The following is a 22,769-nucleotide window of genomic DNA, read 5'->3' on the forward strand; positions in this document are numbered from 1 at the left end:
TGAAGGGTTAAACATTTTCATCGAACCATCTTGACGTCACTTCTTGTGAGAATTTGTCATAAACAAACCAGATATCATGGATGGTAATATCCTTTACTTATAGCTGTTAGGTTTTGATCTTTTGATCATTTTTACAATCCTATTTTAAGAAGATCTTCTTGTTTCACTGCCCTTCTATCTTTCATAGTGTGAGAGTCCAGTGTTTAACGAGAAATTAGAACTGTAAAAAAAGAAGATGCGGTACAGCATGATTGTCAATAAAACAACTTTCCACAAGAGACAAAAATAACACAGAAATGAACAACTGTAGTGAGGCCTTCAACAATGTGTTAAGCTCATACATCATAGTCTATATACAGTATGAAAGGCCGTGAAATGACAATGTAAAACAATTCAAATGTACATCGAAGAGATTGGGTTTATGCTTTGCCTGTATAATTTTCATAAGGATACATGATACAGCAATCTTAAATTTCCTACAGATGTCTGTCATCTAAATTACATTGTACTACAACATTTTCATGTACAGACATTAATTATAATATAAATTAAGGATACCACCTATTATTTAGACAGATCAAGATCTCGAGCTTCCCATTGAAAATTTGTACATGATGTTCATGATGTTCAGATGTCTAATTCTAAAAATAGGGGTTTCAACCCATCACTCTCATTTACTTACTCAGTCACTGTACATGTATGTCATGTATGTGGTCAGTAGTATGATTTGTCACTTACATTTTTTCTATTAAAGCATATTTTGCTGGCATTTTAATATGGTTGATTTTTACAAACCAGGTGTTGAAAGACATATAAATGTCTGAATTAATTTTAAATTTGATCTTTATAGTCATAAAGTTTTTCTTGTCTGTTGTTTTTGTTTGCATTTATTCATGCTATTTGTACCAAGGTTGGTTAAACTCCAACAAGAATTAATCCAGCATCAACTTTTGGTATTATGAAGTTTTATATGAAATATGAAGTAAAAATCACAAGTGGCAAATAGTTACAAAAATGTACATGAATGACATTGAACATGTATTGTAGGGCTATACTTTTAAAGATTAATTATATTTTTGATTTAGAAATACATGTATGTAAATTTTTTTAAACATTTTATTTAAAATGTGATTATGACTTACATTTGCCTTTATCATGTTTTATATTGATAGTTGATAGTTGTTAGTCATCTTAATAATCTGATACATTATGCAGATCATGGTCAAGAAGGTGATTTGTTCTTGGGATATTATACAATTCTAGCCTTTGTATGAGGTCGATACGAGGTTATATCGACCTAAGAAAAGCATATTGACTGAGGACGAAGTCCGAGGTCGATATGCTTCTCTAGGTAGATATAACATCGTATTGACCTCTACCAAAGGCTACAATTGTTATATTATTAATCAACAACTATTGCATGAACAATGTCAAATTGGGGATTTCTAGAATGTATTTTAAGTAACATGCTGTATGCCCTGTGCAATATGCTGTTTTTGACCTACGAAAAGCTTAACACAACAGTATTGGCGTGCAACCTGAGTAAATACAAATGTACATGTGATCAAGTTTTAATGAATCACAAGTTCTTAAAAATATTCGATTAATAATATAAATACATACATGTACGTGTATAATATATAGAGAATTTTTATGGAGACCTGTTTTTTTCTTGTTTCAGATACCTTGTTCCAACTCAGAGTGAGTATACAATTGAAATTGAAGTCTTCTCAGCAGTATTCTGAAAAACAATGAAAAACGATTGAAAATGAAATTTAATCAAAAATGAACATGATGAATAGATAATGTTACCCATGAGTACTTTATGAATAGACCATATTATATTTTTGCACATCTGTAATAAGCTGTGATTGTAAAACATGTAAATACTTAGAGACAAACTGTTAAAAGATGAGTATAACTATACATCTACACATCTTGCTCATATTGCAGACCTAAATACATCTGCAGTTTAAAACCGTTACCTCATTTATTCCTGTGAAAGTAATAAATTTGACATTACATGAAATAATATTTAATTTAACAATATGATTCTAAAGGATATTTCAAACTGAGTGATATATAAACAGACTGAGGTGAATCTAAGAACCTTGTGTATGATTAATGTATAGAGTTTTTACAAGTACATTTGTACATTGTATTTCTCCAAACAATAGTACATGACTGTTTCTTTTTAGTTTACTACCAAGCAGTTAGGGAGGTTAGCTACCAAGGCTGAAAAAGAACAAAAGAAAGAACAAGCAAAAGTTAAAAAGGTAACCTACTTAAAACAAACACAGGGTGAAATGACAACAAGCCACAGCTATTTGTTGAATTCTATCCCTAAAGAAAAAATGAATCAAAGACAACAGTCTTAAGGTGGTACCCAACACTTTCACTAAAATAAATTTGGCTCGTTAATTTTCATAAAATTTTGACAAAGTATTTACTTTGACCCTTAAACAAAAATATAAAAATTTCAAAAAATTTGAACCAACCATTTTATCAGAAAAATTACACTGGTTATATATATAGATTCTTACATTGATACCAGTGGATTATCGGATTTATCCAATCAAGATAGTTAAATTATCAATTTTAAACCACGAGTAACTATGTAAGAATCTGTTTCTCTAATGATTAAAACAATACATTTTCTTTTTTTGTTAACCGAAAATCCCCTTCGAGTGCCTTTCACATTGCATGAAGTTGTCAATTTCATTAACACCTGTTGGCATAATTTGTGATTCCAGTTAGCTAAAAAGGTCATGACCCTTAAGATCATCCAATGATCTTTTGAGATCGTGAGCAACCACACGTTGATTAAATTTTTTTATACAATAGGTTCGGAAAGGGATAAATTTCCATAGAATTAGAGAAATATATATATCAGTTTGACAAACACTGATTTTGATCATTGAGAAGCTTAATATTCCTTTAACAACACAACATAATTAAAACGTTTAGCTGACTTTACAGAGTTATCTCCCTGTAGTGTTAGGTACCACCTTAATATGTTTCATTATATTAAGTTTCATCATAAGATATTTGTAAAAAGTAGAATCACAAAAATACTGAACTTGGAGGAAGTTTTCGAAACAGAAAGTCCCTTATCAAATGGCAAAATCAAATGATGAAAATGAATGGACAACAATAAATTTTCAAGTCACTGAAAGAAACATTGTTTTAGCTTCTATCTAATGAATAGGATACTTCAATAAATTGGAAATTACAGGCTGAAGACCTAAACATAGCTTTTTTCACTAATATCATAAATATAGTGACCCTTTTACAGTCATGACAGCTACCACAAGTATTGGTCAACTAAAAGGTTCATACATGTACATCTAAAATGAATTTTTAAAATTTTAGTACATGTACATGAACATATATCATTTATTATCAAATACAATAACTGATTTTAAGGTGAGCAAATCTTCCATTCCTATATTTAGATTCTAAATTCTTTTTTCTCAGGCAATAGCACAGAAAAATATAGAAGGAGCTCGAATATATGCTGAAAATGCAATTAGAAAGAAGAATGAAAGTTTAAATTATTTACGAATGGCAGCAAGAGTAGATGGCGTGAGCTCCAAAGTACAGACTGCATTAACAATGAAAGGGGTAAGCTGTAATAATTGATTGTGAATTTGTCATTGTAGACTAAAAAGTTATTTAATTTTTTTCATTATTGAGAAAAAATCCTGTTAATTCATACATGTCATATATAAAATACAAAAATTTTGAATTCTGTTCTCTAACTTAATCTTAATTAAGAACAATAAAAAAACTAATGCAATTGAAGATCATAAATTATATTTTCAGTTTCAAAATGACTTTGGAATAAATATTTTACATACCGTATTTATTTTCTCTCCATCAATGTCAAACACATTAGTACTGTTCAAAACATTCGGCTGTGGTCTACTCTATGGTTGGGTTGTTGTCACTTTGACACATTCCCCATTTCCTTTCTCAATTTTATGAATTATTTTAATGTTTTATGCTAATGTCTGGCATAATTAATGATATCTGCTTGCATATAAAAGATTTCTGCTTTATTTCGAACAGATAATGAAGAATATGGAAGGTGTAACAAAAGCATTAGATAAAGCCATGTCATCTATGGACTTGGAGAAGGTTTGTATATCAAAATTATATGGTGGGACAAGTCTTAACAGTTTGTTTGACGATAATACAATATGGATACATAAAAATTATAAAATCGAGCCCATAAGACCAATTTTATGATATTTGCATGCATTGGTTCAAGAATTGGAGTCACATTATTCTTCACCAGTCACTTGTTTCATATGACCGTAATGTTATTTTTATATATTTTATTTTATATTTGATTGGGCTTCACTTGGTAGGCAAAGTGGAAAAAGCCAAAAATCTTCTACTGTGAAGTGTATGCTAGGTAAATTGAATTATGTGAAATCTAACACAGAAAACAATGGTGAAAAAATTTATATAATAAATTTAACAGAACTTTAAGTGGTACTAAACATAGACAGAATGTATGCTTTAGCTATAGTATGAAGTTAAAGATATGTCCAGGCATGATGTTTAGAAAACTGACCAATGACTATAAAGATAACATTCTCTTTTTCACAAGGTTGACTGATTGACCAATGACTATAAAGATAACATTCTCTTTTTCACAAGGTTGACTGATTGACCAATGATTATAAAGATAACATTCACTTTTTCACAAGGTTGATTGATTGACTGGTGTTTGCTTTATGCCAAGACTCAGCACAAAAAGTCTGAATTATAGATCAGATTTTATGCCAAGCGGTGGAAGAGGGGGCAATTAGTTTTACTCTTACCACAAAACACATATCAAGTACAAATTTGGGTAGCCTCACTTTTACAGTTCTTGAATTATGTGCCTTAATAAATATGTTATATGCAAGCAGGGGCATTATCTGTGACCCATTGACACATTCCTCATTTATTTACATTATAGTGAGATTTTTTACAGGAAGTTATTTTAACCATTTCCTCCAGTGAAATTTTTGTTTTGCATACTTCATTCACATAGGATTTTTCAACAAAATATTGAAAATATGCTTTGAAGTATTGTATGCATTGCGAAAAAACAAATATTTAATCAAATAAATTTTAATCGGATATTCTTATGAATTTCATTTTCATTTTTAATACAAATTTTATTGTGTCTGTATGCGCCATTATGGACAAATTCAATATTCCAAACATATCCTTAGCTATGAATGCATGCAGATAATGTTTATTAGTTAATGTATAAATTTTGTTCTGTTTCAAGGTAGAAACAGTAATGCAGAAATTTGAGAAACAGTTTGAAGATTTAGATGTCAGAACTTCTGTGAGTGTTTTTGTTGAATACATTTGTTTTACCACCTAAGCTCTATAATTTTATGCATGCATATGCTTATTAATGTGATTAAAAAAAAATCAATAGCATATTTTCTTTAGCTTTTATGATATCAATGGATGTCATAGATATGAATATAAATGTACATGATGGAATTATTTATGATTGCTAATTAGACAGTATCCAACATTTGTCCAAACACAACCAAAAGCCATCTAGAGGTCAGGATATGGTAATTGGATTATTTGGAGTTAAAAGCCACTTTCAATTTTAATTGTTTGAAGAAGCTCGAGAGAATCTCCAACTCTTGGTTGGGAAACTGCCAAGCTACATGTATAAATTAGTCAATTTAGATTGGAGTTGAGCACACATGCCATGTGTTGGATTCAAACGCACAACCTTAGTGTTGATAGGCTAGTTGAACTACTGAGACAGTTTGACTGGTGAGGCCACACCAATTGTAAAAAAACATGCCTGACAAGTTGTTATACCATATTTAAAATTGTGACTTGCATCAATGTTCTTATAAATCAGTCTTACAGATGTCTAGATCATTTTTATTTTGTGATTTTGTTTTAACTACCATGATTACAGACTAATAGATATAGGAAGATGAGGTATGAGTGCTAATGAGATAACTCTCCATCCAAGTTTTTGTCAAAGTGCTATATAAAATTGTAACCATGACCCTATTTCATTTTTTAGACATTGGAAAATTCTATGGGAGCAGCAATGACCATGTCAACACCTCAGGATCAAGTAGATCAATTAATACAGCAAGTAGCCGAAGAGGAAGGCCTAGAAATGATAGATCAATTAAAAGACCTCAATCCCAGCACATCATCTATCAGTTCATCTAAAACAACAGAACACCAAAAAGAAGATGATTTATCAAGAAGGTAATTTGAATAAATTTTTGTGAATTATTGTGAATCATTTTCAGCCTACAGGGTTCAATATTTTATTAATTTAGCCTGTAGAGAGTTTGTGTGATGATATCCAGTATAAGATACTAAGTAGTAAATACAAGTGTATTTTTTATGCCCCATTTATGGGCATTATGTTTTCTGGTCTGTGCATCTGTTCATCCCCCTTCAGGTTTAAGTTTTTTGTCGAGGTAGTTTTTGATGAAGTTGAAGTCCAATCAACTATTTTCACGGCCCACTGAACATGGAAAATAATCATGTTGATGGAACATTCTTGTACTTAGATCACATTCTTGTTGTGTAGTAAACTCAATGGTGTTTGTTCTGTATCAGTGACCCATAATAATATTGATACTACGTCTAGTCTCTGTTCAGGCCACAAATCTTTACGACTTGAAAATCATTGTATAAGATAACATTAATGACTCCAATTTTATTGCACCAATTGCATGTATTTTCATGTCTGTGCTGTACTGGCTGCAGAACTAGTGATTCTCTCAGGCATACCAGCAGAGGCATCCACCAATAGAGTATATAATATAGCTTTGTCAATATTGCACACCTTATAAATCCTCAGCTCATACAATCCCTTCAAGAAGAGATCTTTGGGTTAAAATGTGATCTCAACTGCTCCTGAACTGCTTGAAATTTTCATAGAAATATACTCGTATTATATTATACCTTTGCATCTTTTATTTTATGTCATCTGAATGAACGGGCTGACATGGACATAGACATTACATTGGAATCTCCACATACTTAAGTACACATTTGCATCTGTTTTTGCCCCTAGACCACTTTTCATAATTACACTAAATTTCTTACTAAAAATACATTGTTTGATTTTTGTCGAGCCTTCGACTTTAGTCGAAAAAGCGAGACTAAGCGATCCTACTTTCCGTCGGCATAGTCGTCGGCGGCGTCCACAAATATTCACTCTGTGGTTAAAGTTTTTGAAATTTTAATAACTTTCTTAAACTGTACTGGATTACTACCAAACTTGGACAGAAGCTTGTTTATGATCATATGATAGTATCCAGAAGTAAATTTTGTAAAAATAAAATTCTTTTTTTTCTATATTTTACTTTTAAATAGACTTTAGTTTTTCTGCGAGAAACATTACATTCACTCTGTAGTTAAAGTTTTTAGAATTTTAATAACTTTCTTAAACTATCCTAGGTTTGTACCAAACTTGGACAGAAGCTTGTTTATGATCATAAGATAGTATCCAGAAGTAAATTTTGTAAAAATAAAATTCCATTTTTTCCGTATTTTACTTATAAATGGACTTAGTTTTTCTGCGGGGAAACATTACATTCACTCTGTGGTTAAAGTTTTTAAAATTTTAATAACTTTCTTTAACTATCCTGGGTTTGTACCAAACTTGGACAGAAGCTTATTTATGATCATAAGATAGTTTCCAGAAGTAAATTTTGTAAAAAGATAACTTCATTTTTTCTGTATTTTACTTTTAAATGGACTTCAATTTTCTTCCAGTTAACATCACATACAGTCTGCAGTTAAAGTTTTCAAAACATTTATTAGATTCAATAATAATCCTAGATTTTTACCAAACTTGGACAGAAGCTTCTTACAATCAAAAGATAGTATCAAGAGGAATATTTTTATTGATTTTTTTCCTCAATTTTGTTGAGTCTGCGATTCACAGCAATAGTAGGCGAGACACTGGGTTCCGCGGAACCCTTACAAATTTTTCTAGCCAAAAATAATTTTTGCTTTAACCTTTTGCAAACCTTTTGCAAACAGAGACATTTCAGGGATGGGGTATGATTTTGTGAGCTTTGTGTGTACTAACTAGTTGAACACTGGTATGAAACACTTGAAGCTTAATATTAGGAATGCATTCACAAAAGAAAGAATTGCTCACATTTTGAACCTACAGTTTACATGGAAATAATATACAGTATACTGTCCTATTTGTTATCTTTGTGTGAACCAATGTAAAGCATACTGAATTTGATGCATCTGATCATGTTGATTCCTTTGTCCTGATTAACCTTCATGAAGGTTGTAAAGGTCAAGAATTTGGAAACATTTTAAGATGTTTAAATGAACAAGGAATTATATACTGTAAATTCATAAATTATTATGAGGTTTTTATTATTGCAAAAAATGTGACAGAGTTGTAAACGCAATAATTTAAACTCGCATTTTGAAACATTTTATATGAATTAAACAGGATTTTTCTCAAAATCATAATAAATAAAATTGCATTTCAGTCTGAAATGACAATCGCAATAATAAATGATCGCAATAATTTCTGAATTTACAGTAGCTGTAAAATATAAAAAAGAACATACCAAAACATGCTCTAATATTCTTTCATTTATTCTTTTTTTTCTTTTTCAGATTGCAATCCTTAAGGAATTAATCATGGACTGTTGAACATAGTTCAGTCTTCATACTATTTATACTGTTGCATGAAGGATAATGAACAATAATCATATCTGAATACAATGTATTTATTTCATATACCTTTGTGTGATAATATTAAGGGATACAATTTCACAGCCAAGTAAAAACAAAATGTTGCTGTGTATGAAAGAGTGTTATCTTTTTCTGACATGATCTTACATTATTTTGTATCCCATGAAAACAAATGACACAAGAGATGATTGCAATTATCCTTTTTGGAATTTGAATGAAAAAAATGAATTTGAATATGGTTGGTTTGAAGAATGTCAGTTTTGTGTATTAAAAGTAAAGTATTGGGTATGAGCCATGGCTGATGAGTAATTATGGATCAAAGATTGGAAATCAGATCAGTTTTTAGAGATTTTAATTTTTCTAAAATAATTTCCTCTATGTAAAAAATATTTATTACAAGTACTAAACTAATATGGTTACATCTGGAAAGCAAATCTCATTATAATTAACAATCAAAGGATATATAAAAACATATCATATTTTTATTTAGAAGGATTTTGGTTGGAATGGGGGTAAATTTTCCCTTTTTCAGTTATATCATACTTTGTGAAAAGTTGATGCTAAAATTGAAAAAAAAGCTTGAAATCAAAATGATTTTTTTTAAGTTGCACTAAAATTTTAATGTCCAATCAGTGCAGATGGGGATAAGAATGTAGCATTTTTTTTTATATGGTGCGATTAAAAAAAGGGAATTGATAAAATACAATTTTCAGATCTAATTTGAAAGACTAAGAAAATAAATAAAAAATGTTGTGTCTTAAATTTTAATTTACTTTTAAAAAGATAAAAGTAATATAATTATAAGAATTATTAAAAGATTTATTTTAGTTAGTTATCTTGAACATTATTTGGATATAATGTAGCAGTATGTTGTGATTGTATGTTTCAATCTTTGTTTCATCAAGTTTTTAAATACCTTTTGCTACATTTGTTATTCTATTACATGTATCTACTGTTGATTTTTAATATATAAGAAAATAATAATTTCTAAAATAGTTTTGTAATGTTTATTATGTCCCATTTATGGACATTATGTTTGGTCTGTGCATCCGTCTGTCTGTCCTGTTTTAGGTTAAAGTCTTCAGGTATAAGTGTTTGGTCGAGGTACTTTTTGATGAAGCTGAACTCCAATCAACTTGAAACTTAGTACACATGTTCCCATTCTAATTTTAATGCCAAAGTAGAGATTCTCTTTGAATTTCACGGTCCACAGAACATAGAAAATGATAGTGCTGATAGGTCATCCGTGTTCTAGGGACACATTCTTGTTTTGATACCAGTTAAAGTGTTTTCTTATTATAGAAGTACTAGTTAGACTATTTAATTTTTTTTTATTCTACTATGACAAGTCGCTTTTAGCTCACAAGGTCACAATGATCATTTATGTATGTTATAAAAAAAGTGTGCCTGAGGAACCCCCTTCTCCTGAAGACGGAAATAACTAAAGATAGAATATATATGGATAAAATACAATATAAAAAAGAAGATGTGGTATGATTGAGACAACTATCTACATAAGACCAAAATGACACAGACATTAACAACTATAGGCCACCCTACGGCCTTCAAAAATGAGCAAAGCCCATACCACAGTCAGCTATAAAAGGCCCCTATAAGACAATGTAAAACAATTCAAACGAGAAAACTAATGGCTTATTTATGTTAAAAAAGAAACGTAAAACAAATATGTAACACATAAACAAACAACAACCACTGAATTCAAGGCTTCTGACTTGTGACAGGAACTTACATAAATAATGTGGCGGGGTTAAACATGTTAGCAGGATTCCAACCCTCCCCCTTACCTGGGACAATGGTATAACAGTACAACAAAAGAACGAACTATAAAAATCAGTTGATAACGGCTTAACTCATTAGATGGAGAAAAAAGTTTTGTCTATTACATGTGTGTTTAGAAAACTTAATAATAAAGAAAATCTTATGTAAGCAAACATATTCAATTGGTTGAGCTTAAACAATTGACCATATACATCCAAACTGTCAGACTACTTCTTATAGGAGTTATTGCCCTTTGATCACAAAATCTGCCCTTTATCTTCAAAACTATATTTGATAGAGAGAAACTATTAATGCAAAATAAATAATCAGCAAGACGAGTTGTACAAATAAGTCGTTTTCAAAATTTCTGAAGACTCCTTATTGTAGTTACTCCTAATGACAATTTTCAAATATTTTAGTGTTTAGTCTCGTATTATAAAAAAATAATAGATAAGTAGACACTTTAAATCACAAAAATATCAGCAAGTCAAGATCTACTAACAACTCATAGTCCGATCGATTTGTGAAACAATTGCTCAGAAGGTGGTAAAAGCATCAAACTTTGCAGGGTTTTAGTTTAGGTCATAATAAACATTTAAAGCTATGGACCCATTTCTAAAAATCAAAATGGCGGCTCTTGGCGGCCATTTTAAAATGGCTACTTGGAAATTAATAATAAAATAAGAATAAAATTTGTGAAAAAAAATTTACTTTACCTTTTGGTATAAAACTTGGTATATTTATCACTTACGATAAGGACTATAATCTGAGGACATCATGTATTGAATTACTGGCGGCCATTTTGAATGGTGGCCATTTTGAAAACAAAAATTTCAAATAATATATTTTTTTTGCTGTTGTATTTTATTTTATCGTTTGCATTTAAACTAATGAACTGATACATATTTAAATTTAGCTTATCAAATCATTCTTATATTGCTATTCGTTTTTGGTATTCACCATGTGGTCAAATAAGCACTATTGCACTATTAACGAAATGAAGGTATCTAATGCATAGTTTCTTGTAATTACAGATTGGCTTAATAATATTTGACAACATAATATAACATAAAGATATATGACCACACTATGTCGAAAAAGATCAAACTTGTAGATATTGAAAACGCTGGAAACACTTAGTAGTGAACATATAGACTGAAATAAATGTATGATATGTCAATAGAGAACACACGAGGACCTACAATGCCCAGCAGATAACAAAAGAATTAACATTATAATGCAACAACGTTTGTAACGTTCATTTTGATTGGATAACGTCACTTATTTACATGGTATCAATTGACAATTGATGCTATTGGACTTACGCGCAAACGCAGACGGCATATGACAGATTTTAAATACATGTTTTAACGTTTTTTTATGACAGTTTCATTAGAATGGAGATAACAATATTGTATTTTAAGCTCCGACGGCATCAATTGGGGATTTAATGGTCGCAAATACCCGTTTACAGTCTCCGCTAACGCGTCGCCAGTAAACTACCATCAAATCCCCAATTGATGCCGTCGGAGCTTAAAATACAATACAGGTATCTCCTAATTGACTTCGAAGCTGGTTATCAATCCTTTGATGCTATCATACACATATGCTGGGCATTGAATTGGTTTCCCTCATCAATCAACTTGGAACAGTTAGATGAAGGCGACGGAATTGCACGCACACTTCAGAATCATAAGGCCAAATGGCACAAATCGTGTCGGAACAAATATTCAAACCTAAAAATATCTCCTCAGGAAAAACGAAAGCAAACGTCTGAAACTGAAGATACATCGAATAATTTTGCCAGTAAAGTCAAAAGACAGAGTTGTGTTGATTCAACAAGAGCAACACCTGAAGGGTGTTTTTTTTCTGTAGTGATATATCCGACGATCTGCACGATGCCTCGACATTCATGATCGACAAAAGAGTACGCGAATGTGCCCTTGAACTACAGGACACTGTTCTTCTAGCCAAAATAAGTATTAGGGATTTGAAATAACAGGAGGCCAATTATCATGCTAAATGTTTGATAAAACTTTACAACAAGGCAAAAGTCAGACTCAAAAGACTAAAAAAGAAAACCAAGAATCTGTAATTCATGGAATTGTGCTTGCCGAATTGATTGAATATATATATTGACGGTTCACGGTCTGAAACAGATATTTTTACCAATCTTCAAACTTGTCGATCTGGCTTAATTGGACAGTAAATTTAAACGCATTGAGCAAATCGGAATTGTTATTGAGGGAAAGATCAATACGACACATCTGAAAAATCGGATACTAGCTGCCATACCGGATCTGCAGGCGAACAAGCAGGGTAGAGACGTTCTTTTAATTTTCAACGATGACGTAGGTGAAGCTCTGAAACAAGCAACTTCTTATCGTTGCGACAATGAAGGGCTCGATATAGCTTTAAAGGGACAATCACTGAGAGCTGCCAACACGAATCAGTTCCTCAGACATTAGTATCTTTAGTTATATTGATTCTAGGTGGGCCAAATATCGAGACAAAGTCTAGTAATGTTGTTGAGCCGCAGACAACACTAACCATATCTCAGTTGTTACAGTTTAATTGTGCGATTCGTCGACGAAAGAGTACAGCTGCATCATATCACACCTCAGACAGAGAGCCTCCGCTACCTATATATTTGGGGATGGTCATTCATGCAGAAACGAGAAAACGACACCTTGTAGATAGACTATCTAATTTGGGACTCAGTATCTCGTATGACAGAGTAATGAAAAAATCAACAGCTATGGGGAATTCTATTTGCGAGATGTTCAAAGACGATGATGTAGTCTGTCCTGCTAAGCTACGTGGTGATGTATTCACGACAGTAGCAGTGGATAACATTGATCATAATTCTAGTTCCACTTCGGCTAAGGGTTCTTTGCATGAAACTCCCATTTCTCTTTTCCAACACTCGAGTCAGCACAATTATGTTACAGTTAGAGCAATGACATCTATAAGTGAAAATGTGAAACGAGACACTATAAAACCGTTACCAGAAAGATACTCAGTAGTTCCACCAGGTGTACTGCCTAAAGAGCCAACAGCTATTCCATCTGTAGATAGCCTGCTGTTCAGTTAATGTGGGTTCTTCTCTTGTGCACAGCAATTAGAGTATAGATATTTCATATACAAAGATCATAATCATAAGTATCATAATTTAATAGTAACTATTTGTATATCAGAACACGTCGAGAGCAGTGCTTGTACGTATATTCATATAATAATAACTATAAACAACAGTTATGTATATATATGTTATATTTCGATTACAGCTACTACTACAATGTACGCTTCAACTTCTTACACAGCATTTGCTCATTCACTAACCTTACATCATAATCATCTCTTATTGATTACAAACATATGTAGTCGAAACCATAATAAACACTTGAAGGGAACAACCATTTGTTTTTTTATGGACTAGATGCCAATTTAAATAATTTATACAGGACCAACCCTCTATTTTAATTATTTAAAGTTTACAATTTTTTAGACTGAACATAATAGGATAAGATAATTGGTCATATAGCCCCCACAAAAAAACAAATGGTTGCTCTCTACGATCTGCTTATATTTACTGTTCATGCCTATGCTATAGACATGCAGAACACATTCTAAATATTTATATTATCATACATGTTTGCAACATTTTGCAGCCTACAAGACACATATTGAAATCTTCGAAGGATTAAAAATATGCATCTATCTAATATTTCTTTATTTCCGTCAGGAGATAGATGTGACATGGTCTACATTTCATGCAAATCCTTCTCAGACTCATGCAGTCGAAGTATCACCTTTAGACATAAGTTCAGTTTTACCATTGTTTCAAGAGGAAGCCAAGTCCACTGCAATGATTCGCCACTCGATGACAATTATTAAAAAGTGTGTGTCTTTCTTGAACCCAGGACAAATACCAATCATGGCATGGGATCAACCTCTATATGCCCTTGCTAAAAACATTCAGTGGAATTGGCCTGCAAGATATGGGGAAAATCATATTGTAATAATATTTGGTGGTCTACTTATTGAAATTGCTGCTTTGAGAACAATTGGAGAAAATAGTGGATGGGTGAATGCTTTGAGTCAGTCAAACGTTGCATCTGCTGGAACAGCAGAATCATTTCTCAAAGCATCACATGTGACCCGAACTCGACATGCACATCAAGTGACTGCTTGTTACTTACATATGCTAATGCATAAAGCATACAGACAATATTTAGACACAGTTGATGATCAAGCGGAAAACACCATCAGCTTCGAAGAGTGTAAAGAAAGGAGAGAAATTGAGAGCCCTTTGTTTGGTCACTTACATTGAAACTGGAACTGATCATTACTAGTATTATATTTGTTCGATCTCTCCGTGAAGAGAATTTCATCCTGTAGGAAGACTCTCTCACTATGTCGATACCTTGGTTTTTCGCGTTAGATCACCCTAATCACGCTCGATGGCTTCTTATTCATGTTCGGAATATGTTTGCATTGAACACAATAGCACCTTGTATTGCTACATAATTTGAAAGCGGACATTTCGTTGTTAAAAAAACGCACAGCACATTCTCTGCCATAGCTATTGATCATGCTCATGAACAGAACAACAAGCTAGTAAAGGGTGAAGGTTGAATTATTTGACTAACGGAGAGTGCATCTCAACTTCTTCGATGGATGATGTGTGGCCCAGAAATGGCACGTGCGGTCAATGAATTCGAGTTTTCACAAGAACTGATTAAGCATAAACAAGGTAAATGTCCAAATATTAGACACCATGAACAGTAAAGCAAGCAGAAGCTTTTGTGAAACAAGTTATAGCATTGAAAGATACAAAAGAGGAAATTCGTTTTTGGAGGAATAAGAAGATCTTTTAGAATTGAACACACTTGACATAGTAGATCCACAAGTTGCAAATAAAGTTAGAAATATTGAACAAATAGAGAATGATAAGTACCATTGGGAGTAATATCTTAGAATTGACGAGAACAAGACAGAGTAATTTGCCTATCTAGCAGAACAGCTATTGACGCTTACTCCAAGTGTTCAGACGACAGTAGTTTCAACAAAGGGAATCGAAGTCGTTGCAACAAACCAGATAAGAATAAAGGCAACCTATCACCGTGCAATCATGAAGAGGCGGACACTCGTATATTGTAACACGTTGCAGATGCGGTAAAAAATGGAATGCAGAAAATTATGATTAGAACCGTTGACACCGACGTTGTTGTAATTGCAGTGTCAGCAGTGCACACGTTGAACATAACGTCCTTATGGATGGGATTTGGAGTTGGAAAACACTTCAGGTACATCCCTGTTCATGAAATAGCTCTATTTTTGGGACCTTCTAAGTCAAATGCACTACTGTGCTTCCATGCATTTAGTGATTTTGACCAAGTTTCATCATTTTCGAATCGTGGAAAGAAAACTGCATGGGACACATGGTTATCCTTTGATGCAGTGACTGAAGATTTCAAACTTTTGAGTGATAAATCAAATGAACACTGTGTTAATGAAACTGTTTTAAACATTGAGGATTTTGTCGTCTTAATGTATGACAGGACTAGCGAGTGCTTGGGTGTAGATGGGGCAAGAAAAGATCTATCCACGAGAAAAGGACGATCAATAGAAAGCATTCATCCAAGCTCTGCCGCATTAAACCAACACATAAAGAGATCTGCTTACCAAGCAGGATTTTGTTGGGGACAAGCTCTTGTTGTACTCCAAGAAATACCATCACCTTCCATCTGGGGTTAGAAGCGAAACAAAAAAGGGCTATGGGAACAATTCTGGACATCGCTACAACAAGTGTCAGAGCCCGGTGGTGAACTTATAAAATGTGGATGTAAAGGTGAAAACGGTTGCAGAGGACGATGTAAATGTGTAAAGGCATCATTAAGTTGTACTGATCTGTGTAAATGTGGCGGACAATGTGATAGGGATTAATTATATATTTAATAGATAGTGATTGCTATTCTAACATGACGTCCTTCAAACGCTTTGAGTACACACCCGTGGTAAAATATGAATATATTGCCAGTGCTGTTCCGATTGTACTCCCACGTCATATGCTTTTTTATGATTGAAATACCCGACGTCATAGAACAATGACGTTAGAATGTAAGCATTTTACGGGAAAACACACGCTTGTGAATCCAAAAATCATCACAAGGAAACATACACAAATGATGCTAAAATGTGGCAAAAGCCCTTTATTGTACATCATATAAGACATATAAATAAATTATCATTTAAATTCATCCAAAACTGTCTAAATACATTATTTTATATAGTCTAAGCATGTCACTAATGCAGTTTGCTCCGTTCTTTTACGCTAGTTTATTAGTGCGTTTATTTATGGGAACGGCAAATATTTGCCTACACCTAGAGCGCTACGTCCCAAAAGAATTGCCGTATGTGTCCTATCAGAATCGCTATCGCTCAGGGGTAAAATATTTGTCATAAAGGGCCAACCCGTGGTAAAACCACTATATATTCAAGCCCCCATGAATTATTTCTTAATTATATCATTTGACAAAACTTTTACTACTCATTTATTTTGTGATTTTTATGATGTCATTGAGAACATATGAGCAGTTGAGTTCGTTATGACATTCATTATTGTATGATATGATACAAATTATGCTCAGTATGCCAATGGAGGTTTTTTGAAAGGTTTTTTTTTCAGATTAACAATACAAACCAAATGTTTATTTTCATCGACTTCGATTTTGAAGATCAACCTATTTAGGCTTAACAAAAATCAGATTTTTTTCAAATTGGACACAATAGATCACTTTCGAGTTCATCCGTCACCGGCAAAAACTCGTCAATTATACACGCCTTTATGACGTCATTTACCAGATAGAGGGGCTCGCCTGTATCCCTGCACTATTTACGTTCATCAAGCGTCTTAGTGATCGTCTTTGTGCAGGATAAACTAGAAATAATGGTTGCTCTGTAGGTACTTACTGACATTTCCCTAATGACAGCAGTGTTGATTGTCAATTTTGAGAATTCAATTTGCCGAATAATTCGTACAATATAGAATTATAGTTTTCTAACCACTCGCTCAACATTGGAAGGAAGTGACGACGCCCCTAAACGCACAAATGACGATGATAAAGGCGCGTATAATTGACGAGTTTTTTCCGGTGACGGATGAACTCGAAAGTGGTCTATTCTATAGGCGTATAACTAATTTATATCAACAAAATTGAATGTTGTTCTACTCAAATACGTATTATCACTTTATTTTCCAAGTTGCAAGACAATAACTTGAGTAATAAAATTTTCATGATTTTTTAAAGTATTTTTTTCAAATTCAACGTCCGCCATTTAAAAAATGGCCGCAACTCCCGCCAATGTCAATTTTTAGAGTGGGTCCGTAGCTGAAAATGTTGTCCGTCACCCATACTACAACTATGCAAAATTTCATGCTTTTACCACAATCTGAGCAATTTTGCTTAAAATCTGCACAAATCGACTGGACTATCAAATGTTGCTGTTAAAGCTAGGTGAAGTAATTTATGAATGAGGATTTATATTTGTTTTTCATGTTTTAGCAAAATACTAAGAGCTTAGAGAAATACAAAATAAGACTAAATGATCAGTAATACATAAAAGATTAAGAAAGCAATTAATTTGTTTCATGAATTCTTATTTCCTACGATGTTGGAAAGTTTTCTTTGTTTAATATGCACATAGACCAAGGTGTGAGCTTTTAACATTGTTTAATTCTTTCAGCTGACATAAAAAGGAAGAAGTTCTGACACATATTTTTTTTTACGAGACAGAGTACAATGTTGCAAGCCAGAATACATACAGATATATATTTTTAAGTCTGCATCAATAGGCTGCAATACAATACTTTAGGTTTATAAAATCAGAAGATCAAAACAGGGTCTGTACCTGCAATGCTGCATGCAATTGATTGCCGACTTTATAATAATATCTGTATACATTCTGGCTTGAAACATTGAATTTTGTTTTGTAACCAAATATATTTTATTTGTTATAACTTCTTCCTTTTCATGTCAGCTCAAATAATTAGAAGCTCTAATGAGTCTGTTGCTCACATCTTGGGTTATATGGTCACATGCAATGAGGCATATCTGCTCGTTCACTGAATCCAAGAAAACTTTCACATTAATTTTCCTAATACAATGATTGATTGTTGAAAATTTCAAACGATCGTCTAACAGAAAGTAGATACTAGTACATAGCAGAAGTAAACATTTCGTACTAAAAACAATTAAAAATTATAAAGCTGAATAACATATGTGAATAATATCCTTTTACAAAAGCCAAGATAACTTTGACAGAAGGTTTCATAAGGACAGACTTACAGACGAATTGTTGAGTGGTTACTGTACCTGCTTCCGCCTTTGGTGAGGCAGGCAACAAGGTTTTTTCTGCTTGTTGGTTAAGTCAATGTTACCTAACTTTTTTCTCGTCTGTATCATGCACCGCATTTGCATGCTTTTAACGACAGTGTAAACTATTTGCATAAGGAATCATATTTCAGATGGTAGTATACATGGACACTTTATCTGATGGACATATGCATAATTTTCCCCTTCTGCAAGTGAAGGGGAAATACTGATTTACTATATACCGTGTCTATTGGTCTCATGATTTTCGAGGGAACTACAAATCACAACTTGTCTTGTGAGCATGCTATATATACTCGGACGTATTTCCAATTCATCAGCCAATTCCTGTCATTGAATTCTGATATATTCTTATACATAATGACCAAATATGTACTGTTTGTTGCATGCACTACAAAAGTCAAAAAGTCTGATAAGACCAGTTTTTGTCTTGATTTGCATGAACTTTTACTCGACATTCTCCAAAGTATGATTTTTGTCTTAATTTTTCTTGACAAATTCTCATTTATATCAAATTTGTATGAAATTTACTCGACATATTCTTGACATTCTGAATATGGTCTGAAAATTTCTTGACATATTCTTGACATTTGAATACTGTCTTGAAATTTCTCGACATATTCTCGACATTCTTATTTTTTCTCAGTATGGCTTGACATATTCTGAACATTTTGAATTGTGTCTTAAATTTACTTGACAGTTCTGAGTTTTACAAATCATGACCAATATTCATCATATAACTTTAATTTTTATTTCTCTTTACATAACATACTGTTGTTTTAAGTAACACTTCTTACAACAAATATGATAGTTAGCCATGTGAAATTTGGTATCTAAATATTTTTACAAATGCATATATGGTATGAAATATAATGTATAACATGTATAACATAAATTAAAAGTAGGTATGTTGATTTAAAACAATTTAAATGTGGGTTTTTAAAAAAAATACAAATTTAAATTCCTAAAACTGCTATTAATTAAATGATTAACACCAATGATATTGTAGACATATTTCATTCTACATTCATAATATTCAAGGTTAATAGGGTAAATATTTATTATACAAATCATTTATTAAACAGAAGAAACATTTGTGTAATGTCATCTGTTGGAAAATATATAAAGTATTACACAAGGACAGGATGTTCCACACCCCAGAATACACGCCACTGTTAAATAGAAATTACTGATTTACCTGTAATAGGCCATACAACTTATCAGTTATCGACCATTCAAAGATTAAAAGAAAATTATTATCTTCTCCAGGAATGATAAAAAAAAGTATTCATAATGGGACCTATCAAAAAAATATAAATGCTGTTTGTCAGTTACTTCCAAGTGAACACAATTAATTATATATTTGATAAAAGAAAAATCAAAATTAAACTTCATGGGGGATTATTCAGGGTATTCCAACTTAGGTGCACAAAAAGGGTATCTTACTATACCAAACTGATCCTTGATTTTGCAAAGTTTCGTTTAGCAATTGTAAAAGAAGTATATAGCAGTTATAGAATGTCATAAACAGGGCAGAATAACTCCGGACACATTTCAGGCGAAATTTACACTGTTGAGATAGTGTCAAGACATATTTCAGACTGTCAAGAATGTATCCAGACATATTCAGACAATATTAAGAATGTCAAGAATATGTCAAGACACATTCAGACATTATTTAAAATGTCAAGAATATGTCAAGACACATTCAGACATTATTAAGAATGTCAAGAATATGTCAAGACAGATCGAGACAAATTCAAGACAGTCAAGAATTGGTCGAGACTAATCCAGACTCTTTATCAGATGATACAGGAAGTGTCGAGAAATTTTAAGACAATGTTCATATTGTCAAGAAAAATCAAGAACCTTATTAGACAAATCAATACTATGTCAAGAATTTTTTTTAATTATTCATACAAATTAAGAATGTCGAGTAAAAATTCATGCAAATTCAGTCAAAAACTGGTCTTTTCAGACTTTTTGACTTTTGTAGTGATGTTCCTCACCACAGGATTATCAGAGCTTACTCAAAATAGGCATACTCAAAAATGACCTTCTGTTGTTTGTGCTATGGTCGGGTTGTTGTCTCTTTGACACATTCTGCATTTCCATTCTCAATTTTATTATCAGTATACATGTGTGCGTACTTTACATTCTTTTTTTTCTTGTTTGAAAAGTTGTCTATCTCTTTGGTTATGTGATTATAAACTTTCAATTTTATGAAGCACAAATCAGCAGCACATTTAACATTTCCAAGCTGAGTCAATATGTTTGTGTTCCCCATCATTATCTCCCTGACAAGGAATTGCTAATTTCAAACAAGTTAAAATCCACGGTTTCACAACGGTAAAGATAAAGTCATCTCATTGAACGTTTTACAGACACAATTACCGACCGTGCAAGGGCTGTATAGCCAGTCAAGGTAGTTAAAAACTTCCATTTGTTGTACGGAAATCATCTGAAGTTTAATACGGAATACCGGTATCAATAACCTGGTTGCCTTGAATATATAAAAAGGATTAAACAGATTAAACAGACACATTATCAAACCTTTTCTTTTTATTTTCAGATTAAAATTTAAAAACAAAAACAGGTCATAAAGGATAAATGTAAAAGATAAAAATTGCATATGATATAAAGATACAAAACGACAGTTTGATCAAACTTATACAAGTTCTAGTATATAGATTCGCTAATTATATGTATACTGATCAACTATATCTTTTCTACCCTGCAAACACTATGTATAATATAAGATTAATAAACCGGTATTAAATATATTTTACACATTCAATACTTTTGGCAATAAGTAGTCAAAATGGATGTCAAAATATATACAGAGAATTACGGTTATTTGCATAGCAAATGCAAAATGAAACCTACCATATTGCCGTTTCGGAAAAAAATAAAAAATCTTCGGATTTTATCTTATCATATCGAGCTGGATTTTTTTCCCAAGCAATTATCCTGATTTGTTTAACATATTACATGAATAGAAATGGTTTTGTGAAGGTGAAAACTATGAAAATAACTAAATTATGCAATTATGCGTAATGTTATTAAGTGTAGTTGACTGTATCATCCAATCAATCAATATACAAAGCAAATATATATATTAAACAAAACAAAAAACTGACAGCATTGCTACACCCATAAACCTAATTTACAATATATAACAAGTGAAACTGCGAGCTACTGCTCACTGATGATACCCCCGCCGCAAGTGGATAATATTAATAGTGTAAAAATATGCAAGTGTTCGGTAAACAGGAAGTTGTCGAGTGATGAATCTGAAAACGCATCACACGATATAGCTGACTTATATAAATCCTGAAACCAAATTTCAGAAATCCTTGTATTGTAGTTCCTGAGAAAAATGTGACAAGCATTTTCAACTTGGCTATCATGTGTAAAATCATACAAGTGTTCGGTAAACAGGAAGTCGATGAATGATGAATCTGAAAACGCATCACACGGTATGGCTGACATATATAAATGTTGATACCAAATTACAGAAAGGGTGGATATGTAGTTCCTGAAAAAAATGTGACGAAAGTTTCATGGGACGGACTGACAGACAGAGGTAAAACAGTATACCCCCCTTTTTTCAAAGCGGGGGTATAATTAATTAACTCGCCAATCATATGCAAACCGTAGATCATTATCGTGACGTATTGATTGATTGGTATTTGACGTCACTTCCAGCACTTATATATGTTTTTTTTTTGGCGGTTAGTCTTTATTTGTGGAGAAAAATCGGAATGCCCGAATAGAACCAACGACTGTTTATACGGAAAGTTAAATTGCAAGTCAGTCGAACCGACCTGCAATGTTCGGTTTGCGAAATCACTACCCCAG

The 22,769-nt window shown here is 32.4% G+C and overlaps 1 protein-coding gene across 1 annotated transcript; it reads left to right on the forward strand.

Moving 5' to 3' along the window:
- On the forward strand, nt 1-9,505 carry LOC134720954 (charged multivesicular body protein 1a-like). Its single transcript, XM_063583570.1, has 8 exons — nt 1-83; nt 1,682-1,701; nt 2,199-2,276; nt 3,478-3,624; nt 4,072-4,140; nt 5,291-5,350; nt 6,065-6,258; nt 8,656-9,505. Exons 1-8 carry the CDS (start codon nt 77-79, stop codon nt 8,675-8,677), a joined length of 597 nt encoding a protein of 198 aa, XP_063439640.1. The 5' UTR covers nt 1-76; the 3' UTR covers nt 8,678-9,505.
- Nucleotides 9,506-22,769: the final 13,264 nt, after the last annotated feature.

This window comes from Mytilus trossulus, chromosome 6 (genome assembly GCF_036588685.1).
Source record: "Mytilus trossulus isolate FHL-02 chromosome 6, PNRI_Mtr1.1.1.hap1, whole genome shotgun sequence".
NCBI lineage: Eukaryota > Metazoa > Mollusca > Bivalvia > Mytilida > Mytilidae > Mytilus > Mytilus trossulus.